Raw genomic sequence first — 9,691 nt, forward strand, 5'->3', positions numbered from 1 at the left:
AGAGAATGGACTGGTTGGATCTCCTTGCAGTCCAAGGGACTCTCAAGAGTCTACTCCAACACCACAGTTCAAAAGCATCAATTCTTCGGCGCTCAGCCTTCTTCACAGTCCAACTCTCACATCCATACATGACCACAGGAAAAACCATAGCCTTGGCTAGACAGACCTTTGTTGGCAAAGTAATGTCTCTGCTTTTGAATATGCTATCTAGATTGGTCATAACTTTCCTTCCAAGGAGTAAGCATCTTTTAATTTCATGGCTGCAGTCACCATCTGCAGTGATTTTAGAGTCTAGAAAAATTGAGTATTAGGTGAAATTAAACTTAAAAGAGAAGGAGGAGGAAATAGGATATTTGGGGCAGATAACCACATTAGAGAGCCAGAAAACCTTTGTTCAGTTGCATTTCCACCAGGATTACCTCTCTGAACCTGTTTGCTCTTCTAAAAATTAGGCTAATCATTCTGTCCTAAATTCTTCATCGTGTTGATGGTTGAGGGTCAAATACAATGATGAATTCATCAACACTGAAAATTGTGTTGCACAAAAATAAAGTATTATTTTAAAAGTGGTAAGTGATCTTCTGAATATAAGCTAAGTAGATATAGGTCAGGTGATACGTCAATTTATATCAGACCTTAGGGTTACCTTATTTGACAAGCAGAAGAATCATATGTCAATGAAAAATAGCTCTTTAATAGAACACTTCTCTGTTTATGTCAAGGACGTGATAGTGCATTTGATTCTTCTGTCAATTCTATGCAGTAAGGATTATTATGCCCATTTTATAGACAGGAAAACTAGAGCAGAGAGAGTAAACAAATGGCTCCAAGGCACACAGCTTCTGAGTGATGAGTTTAGAAACTACTCTGTCTATGAATCTCTCCCACTTTTTTGTAATCTGTGTTGCTGCTTTAATGTTTATACACCCCACTTCTTGTTGCCCATTTGATAAAATCTAGATCTCTAAGATAGGGGTGACAGACTCTCAGGTATTTCTCCTTACTTTATCTCCATGGTGTTCGTGCCCATTCCTCCCCAGTATGAATCAAATCCTTCAATCTGCTAGTCCCTTCGTATACACATACACTACCCTACGGAAACTCTTACTTCCTGCCCTACTATAATGTTTCTGATCTTCGCCTACTCAACTTCTGTCCCTTCTTTAAGTGTCAGCTTGGGTCTCCTCTTCTGTGTGAGACATTTCTTGAACACTTCAGATCACAGATCTTCCATTTCCCTGAACTTCTGTACATAGAGAATATATATATATATATAGAGAGAGAGAGAATGCATATATTACATTTAATTATAGAACTACATTATACACTGTATCAGATTATTCCATATGCCTTAGCTGTCTCTCCCCAAGTAGACTTTAAGGTCTTATACTACTTCTCATTTCAGTAACACAGGGACAAGTGTAAGAACATGGGAGGAACAAAAACAAGTACAGATTCAAATTGCAGTAACAATTAATTCTTAAGCATCTGCTAAGATTTAGTCTCAGCTTTCATGACAGATGAGGAAAAAGATTCAAAAAGGCAAAGAGACTGGTCTGATGTCAAATATCTAGGAGTTGAATACTGCTGTATCAAACTTGTGGTCTTAGGCTTGATCCTTAGAACTATCAGTTGAACATTTGACTAAAAGCCAAATACTGTGTAGGTGTCTGTGTCTTGTGTGTGTGTGTGTCTGTGTCTGTGTCTTGTGTGTGTGTGTGTGTGTATGTTTGGCTTACTATTCCATGTTGAGAGAACCCCAGAAAATACACATATATATTTTTCTTATATTCAAAACTGAGACCAGAATTTTATCAGTAGAAAAGATAGATAAGAACTTCTAACTAAGGCAGGTTGTTAAAGTGAACTACAGGGCTATTCTCTTATGTTATAAATATTTAGTTGTTATAAATATTTCATTCATATTCATGTTGCCATCTATACAGCCTAGCTGTATGATTGCTTTCCAGCGATAATGTTTTATGCTTATGCTCATTTTGTAATTATCAGTGTTATTAAAAATAGTGCTATATAGGGATATCTAATTTATAGAAGTACACTTTTGAAAGAATTAGATTATCTTATTTATTTTCTTTCTGATATTTATGTACCTTCTCCAAGTAGACAAGTAGACTGTTCAATATTTTCAGTAGTGGACAACACAAATATTCAAAGACTACAAACATATTCTCATTTTATCATAGGATATTGAATTAAATTTATGAAGTTGATTTTTAATGGTTTTGTGTATAAATATGGACATATATATATATTTGATATACAATATGTCCATCAGAGCTTAAGCTATCTAGCAATCATTGATCCATCTATCTACATTTATATATAAAAACTGAAAAATAAAGAGAACTGTTCTCCTATTTCTAGCATAGTTAAGTATAAGCCAGTGGTTTTTGCTTTCATCTTGTGTATTTAAGAAGACAGTGTTCAGGACCACAAGGAAAATAAGCTCTGGCATATGTTATGAAGATCACATTTTATTTTTAATTATGATTCGAAATGTATTTTCTTCCATTAAGAATTTTTTGGTTCAAATTATTTGTTTGTTAGGAAAAATCATCTTATACAATTTGAGTGTATGTTCGTTTTGTAGAGTGGAGATCCTGGACTCTCAGATCCATGAGGGGCATTTGGAGTCCTTCTAATCTAATCCCTTTATTACAGATGAGTTTATGTGATTCACCTGAAGTCACAGTGTTAATAATTAGTCATGCTGCAGAAACAAGAAGTCAGTTCTCCTCACTCTTAGAACTGCCCCCGCCAACTAATATCAGTTCATAGGTTTTAATCCTCAAAAGAGTCATTTTAAGAAGGAAGATGATATATTCAAAAGGTCATTGATCCTTTCCTTTCTTTTTGCCCTCTAGCCCTCTTCAATCTAATCCCTGTGGGCCTGCGTGTGGTGGCCATCCAAGGGGTGAAGGCCAGCCTCTATGTGGCCATGAATGGTGAAGGCTATCTCTACAGCTCAGTAAGTACCTTGGTTTTCATGCATGTGTGTGTCTGTGTGTGTGTTCACACACACACAGAAACTGGCATTGAGAGACAATGAAGTAACCATATTTTAGGGAGAAAAATTACAAATTGAAGTCATTTTACATTTTCTGATCCAGTGTGTCAGTGTTACTATACAAATTTTATAATTTATAATGTTAAAGATCATGCTTTGTTGAGAAAGAACTAGCAATTCTTCCTGTGATATAAAGTCTCTTTTTCTAGTTTCTACTTCTAGACAATAATCTTGTGAATTTTATCTTTAATTCAAGAGGTAAGACATTTTTCCTTTATGCTGTTACTTCTCTTTCAAGCACAGTGGATGGTTTAGGAAGCTGAATTCTTGAATTTGTCTGGGAATCTTCTCTGACTTATTGTGGAGAAAAAAATCTTTCAGAATAGACTGTGTTTTTGTTTGTATTTAAGAAAACTGTGTAGTACCTAATGTGTCAGATTCCTCAGATAACTGCAGAATTGATTAAATGAGCTTTGGGTTCGGGGCTGAGATATTTGAGTTTAATTTGCATTTCGGCTACAGTATTCCTTTGAGAAAGTCATCTCTTCTCTTTGACTTAATTTCCAAACCTTCCAAATGAGGGTGTTGGGCCTCAGGCTGTCAAACATCCCTCTTAAATCTAAAATTGTTAAAATTAGGCAGCCTTAGTAGCTACATTATGAGCCCTGGCATATTTGAAAGCAGTTAATAACCTCACTCTCAAGATAGTAATTTATGCACTGAGACAGTACACAGCACTGAATCTTGTGTATGTATATAATTCCTGTTATATCCTAAGGAAATTACATATTTCAGAAGAACTATCCTTGAAAACCACAGATTTCCACCTTTCTATCTGTGATCTCAGTAAATAGACTAAGTTATTCAGGAAGTTAACTTATGCCTACTAGATTCTCAGTTAATTATTAAACAGCTTTTATTAAACATTTTCCATAGTCAGATGAATCTCTGGTACCCTATGCTTGCTTCCACCTGTCATTCTTATTAACATTCTTAAAATTGCTATTTTACTCCTGAACAGGTTCACATCTGAATATGCATTTATATACCAGATGTGTACATCTGCATTTTGTCAATGGTTCTACTCAAAATAATTCATAAAGGTAGATACATTTTTTAGTTAAAACAATGGGCTTTCATTCTTAATGTGTCATAATTCTAACATTTCTTAATGTCCAATTATTGTGAGTCTGTATTTTAAATGTGAGAATTAAAATAAGAAAAAAAGTTAGCCGGTTTTATTTTGAATGACTCCAGTTAGTGAAACTTAAAAAAATTTTTTTTTAATGTATTACAAGCTAAAACATTTAGGTGATCTTAGGATACTATTAATTTAAGAATTTAATCAGTCATCAAGTAAACACCTGAAGGTAGACCATATTTATGTCTCTATTTAGAAGGTTGTTATTCATTTTTATATTTATTTAAAAGATCATAATTCAGGTTGTAATTCCACACAAACTTTAGAGTTCAAATTTCTGAACCAGAAGTCATTTCCAAAGGTCTGGGAAGGAGGAGAATAAAAAGTATTGTCTGAAAATGGTATTGTAGCATGTGGCAGCTGTGTAGGAGCCTCTGTGTGTGTGTGTGTGTGTGTGTGTGTGTGTGTAAAGAGGGTGGGGACTGGGAGGGGTCACTGTTGTTGGGTGCAATGCCAAAGTTCCTGGGAGAGGCGCCTGAGCTGAGTATTCAGCATGACATACCTAAACTTCATGTGAGGCAACCCTTTAAGAGAAACATTTTTTCTATCTCTGTTGCTAAGAGCTAGGCTTAAAATACTGGGATCCCATAGGAGAGATTTTAAGAAATTTTTGACTAGAGAATGTTACAGTAGGTGCTTTTTTCTAATCGATTGAACACCTTAGTAAAACCAGTAATCACCTGTTGAGTTACCTGATTTGGGTACCTAGAGTTTCAGTTTTTCTCTGCGCTTAAACTTACCTCATACCAAGCATTTGCAACTTTTTTTCTGTGTGGTACTGCTAGGCTACTGGAACAATTTTCTTAATTATAAGCATGGCATTGCTGACATAGGGCATCAGGGTCCCTACTTTCAAAATCACTCTCTTTCTATATAGCACTAATAGTAGGAAATGCTGGTTTTTAATTTTATACCAGCTTTTCCTACTGTCTGTCCCTTTGTTACGGGACAAAGTGGTGATAGTCACACAGTCGTGTCCGACTCTTTGTGACCCTATGGACTGAAGCCCGCCAGGCTCCTCTGTCCATGGGGTTCTCCAGGCCAGAATACTGGAGTGGGTTGCTAGTCCCTTCTCCAGGGACAGGACAAAAGGGGGCCAGTATTGGGAGAAGCGCACCTGAAAGAGAATTGGGTATCAAAGCTTCATCATACTTGTTCTCCTTCCTATGTGTGCAGCATGTCTCAGCAAGAGAGCACTAGCATGGCCAGGAGCCTTGCAGTGAGTTAAAAACAGGCTGTTGCAGGCTTTCTTGAGCTGCTTTTGGTATATATTAAGGCTTGAAGTTATTTGAAAAGCAGTTTCCTACTTTATGGTAAACAGTATAGCTGAGCATACCAATAAGGTCCATTCCTGGAATTTGAGGTGGGGGTGCAGGGGGACTGATGATATGTTTCTGAGGGCAAACCCTAGAGATCCTAAAGAGGCTCAGTTAGAATCCAAGAGGAATTCTCAAATGGTATCATGCATGTAGTGTCACTTACCTTGTCTGTATTCATAGTTAAGCTTGGAATTAATTCCCTTGCTACGTCTGATTTCCCTGCTCCTTTATCACAAGACAAAAGAGAGAGTAGTAAAGACTACTACTTTACTATCAAGGACTATTACTTTACTACAAGGGACTATCCGGTAGCATAGAGCTAGGAAGTTTTGGAATCCATTCTGAAAGTCTTTATTTTAATAGGTGATTTTAATACATACACTTTTAATGAGATTGTTGATACATCTGGATTTGTTTTTACCCTTGTAGTTTGCACTTTTTGCTTCTATTTTATTTTCTCACATTATTGAAACATTTTCTTATTCTATCTGTATGCTTCTGCTAGTTTGTAAATGTAGGTTATAATCCTAGTCTTTTAAGTATTTATATTTTTTAACATACATGAATAGTTTGCTGAATAATAAAATATATTTATTTCTGTCCTTCTAAATAGCTGATAGACCTTGGTATGTTTTCTTCCCTAGTAAATACTACCATCCTTGTCAGGAATTAGACTATTTACACTTTAAATGAAAATATGCACGGTTATTATTCTATAGTAAAAGTTAAATTTGTGAATCTTAAAGTAATTTCTGTGCACATAGGTTTAGTTTTCCTGTGTATCAAATTTGATCCTTCTGAGTTCACTTTTCTTCTAAACAAAATCCTTTTCTGTTTGTTGGTCTATAGACTGTGAATTCCCTTCATTTCTAGTACCTGTGAAAATACTTTACTTTCACTTTCAGTCTTGAATTATAGTTCAGATAGTTACATAGTTTTTAGTAGATCTATATTTTCCCCAACACTTTGAAAATTATATTCCACTGATTTCCCGCCATCTGTTGTTGACTGTAAGAAGATTGCTATCAGTTTAATATTCTCTTCTTTATAGATAATCTATGTGGAAAATTAAAGAAACTTTTGCTCTTTATACTTCATGTTCTGCAAATTCACTATAATGTCTAGTTGTAAATCTATATTAAGTTGTTAGAAATTCAGAATCACTTTCAATCCAAAGAATCAGACTTCTTTAATTTTGGAAAGTTTTAACTCTTCCCATATACATTTTATTTCTCTGTTACAATTTCCAGTCTTTTGTGCTGATAGTATTTAAATGACTTTCACTAGAAACCTGAAAATTTATCTACTCTAGAAATGATGCCAACTATTTTGTGATTTCAGTCACTGTGCTTTAAATTTTTGGATGTCTAATGGTTTCCATTCCATATCTACCTGATCTTGACTGATTTCAGTTTTTACTATCTAGCTCTTTTTACAGAAAGTTATTAACTCATTTATGTCTCTGAGCATTCTTATAATACTTATTTGGATGCTTATAATTCTTATTATACTTACTAGACTTTTCCACAAAGTTAATTGCTTTTGTAATGAATTCATGTTTCAATCGATGATTTTGTTAGCTGTCAATTTTAGAATAAGATTCAGATTATATTAGGATTTAGAGTTCTGCCTATGTTTGAATTTTGTTCTGCAGGCCCATTTCTCTTTGTTTTTCTTTTCTTCATAATCATCTTCCTTTTAAGCCTGCCCTCAATTTCCACCATATATTTGGTTGCTTCTATGTAGCCTCTGGGGCTTCCCAGGTGGCTAAGTGGTAAAGAATTTGCTTGCCAATGCTGGAGACGCAGGAGATGTGGGTTCAATTCCTGGGTCGGGAAGATCTCCTGGAGAAGGAAATGTCAACCCACTCCAGTATTCTTGCCTGGAGAATTTCATGGACAAAGGATCCTGGCCAGCTGTAGTCTGTGGAGTTGCAAAGAGTCCGATACAACTTAGCAACTAAATAGCAACAACAACAACAGATGGAACCTCCAGTGGCCTTAGTTTAGAATAAGATTTCAAGAGTCATTTCAAGACTCCAATCATAGCATAGCATTGGGTTAGGAAAGTGGGCCTGGGTAAGAGTATTGCTTGGTCTTATCTCTCTCATTAGGAGGTGATGTCTGTCATTGCATCTTGTTTAAAATAGTAGCAGCATTTTAAAAAACACAGTTTATGTACAATAGTACATTAGTTTCAGATGATCTACATAGTGATTAGAAATTCATATACCTTAGAAATAATCACCGTGGTAAGTCTAGTAACCACCTGTCTCCATACAGTTATTACAATATTATTGATCATATTCCTTATACTATATATTACAACTCTGGGTCTTATTTATTCTGTAATTAAAATCTTATACTTCTTCATCTGTTCACTTATTTTGTCCAATCCTACAACCCCTTCCCATCTGACAACTACTAGTTTGTTCTCTGTATCTGATCTGTTTTCATTTTGTTTTTGTTGTTTGTTTTATTTAAGATTCCACAAATACATGAGATCATATAATATATGTCTATATCTGGCTTATTTCACTTAGTGTAATACTCTCCAGACCCAACAATGTTGTTGCAAATTGAATACTTTCTTTTTCTTTTAAATGTTCCATTATATATATGTGTGTGTCTGTGTGTTTGGGTATGTTGTGTGTGCATGTGCGTACACACACTTAGTTGCTCAGTCATATCCTACTCTCTGTGACCCCATGGGCTGTAGCCTGCCAGGCTACTTTGTATATGGGATTTCCCATGCCTGGGAAATGGGAATGGGAATAGCTAAATCTGATGCTTCAGCAAAAATACTGGACTGGGTTGCCATTTCCTTCTTTGGGAAATCTTCCCAAACCAGGGATCCAACCTGTATCTCTTATGTCTTCTGCATTGGCAAGCGATTCTTTCCCACTAGCCACCTGGGAAGCTCCCATATGTATGTATGTATTATGTGTATATATACATATATATATGTATATATACATACACACATATGTATATATACATCTTTTTTATACATTCATCTGTTGATCGACACAGGTTGTTTCTGTATCATGGCTATTGTAAATAATGCTTCAGTTAATATCTTCTTATTACAAGATATTGAATATAGTTCCCTGCGGTAAACAGTAGGCCCTTGTTGTTTATATATTTTAAAGTTTATTTTTAAAATCAACATTGCTTATCCTATTTGCTGTTGCAATTAAACATGTGTGACTCCATACTGTTACAACAGAATGTCTTGGCACTGCCTTTAGAATTCTATACCTAAATCTGATGCTTCAGCAAGAGTAGTGTTGAGATTGCAATATGATACTGACTTTACATTGAAAAACTGAGTCAAAATTTATTGAGAAATATAGAAGAGGTCTCTGAGGAAGAAGAAAAGAGAAAGCCAATTTCAAAAGTTATTGGAAGAAGACTGCTTTATGCCCACAAAATGGCATTAGGATTTTTTTATTTTACACCTCTAGTTTCTTTTCTTCCCCACTATCATAAATGGCCAAAATTTTCCATCACTGAGGATAAATAAAAATTTTCTCATTTTCTGTAGCCAAAAATAACTCCCACAGTTTATACTTTAGTAGGACATTTATCTGTATATTTCCTTTCTTTCTTTGGTTGGAATTATTTTCATGCCCTATCTATTAACTTTGATGCAAGTTCCTTGAAGTCAGTGATCATATTTAATATATATTAATATATACCATAGGACTTCCCAGGTGGTGCAGTGGTAAGAAATCTGCCTGCCAATGCAGGAAACGAAGGAGATGCAGGTTCCATCCCTGAGTTTGGAAGATCTCCTGGAGAAGGAAATGGCAACTCACTTCAGTCTTCATTCTTGCCTGGGAAATCCCATGGACAGAGGAGCCTGGCACGCAGTAGTCCTTGGGGTCGCAAGAGCAGCTGAGCCCACACACCCATGCTTGCGTCTATAATATAGATACAAAAGAGTTACCCGCTCTGGAATCTGAGTTTCTCCATCAACTGACTTCCTCATGGAATGCTTTGAAATTTGAGGCATATGCAGAATTATTTCTTGGGTAATGATGTCTCTGAAAAGTCTAATATTGAAGGAGAGCTACGGAGACAGAGGGGGAACACCTTAGCCATTAATGCCAAATGAATCATAGAGTTTTGAAGTTAATGG

At 35.5% G+C, this 9,691-nt stretch overlaps 1 protein-coding gene across 4 annotated transcripts in view; it reads left to right on the plus strand.

The window, feature by feature from the left end:
• Window positions 1–9,691, plus strand: part of FGF12 (fibroblast growth factor 12) — a 604,298-nt gene that overhangs the window by 400,294 nt on the left and 194,313 nt on the right. For all 4 annotated transcript variants that reach the window (XM_010833427.1, XM_010833426.1, XM_010833424.1 and 1 more), the window contains one exon: window positions 2,886–2,989. In XM_010833427.1, coding sequence (XP_010831729.1) covers window positions 2,886–2,989 — 104 coding nt within the window. The remainder of the gene's footprint in view (window positions 1–2,885; window positions 2,990–9,691) is intronic.

This window comes from Bison bison, unplaced genomic scaffold (genome assembly GCF_000754665.1).
Source record: "Bison bison bison isolate TAMUID 2011002044 unplaced genomic scaffold, Bison_UMD1.0 scf7180017863646, whole genome shotgun sequence".
Taxonomy (NCBI): Eukaryota; Metazoa; Chordata; class Mammalia; order Artiodactyla; family Bovidae; genus Bison; species Bison bison.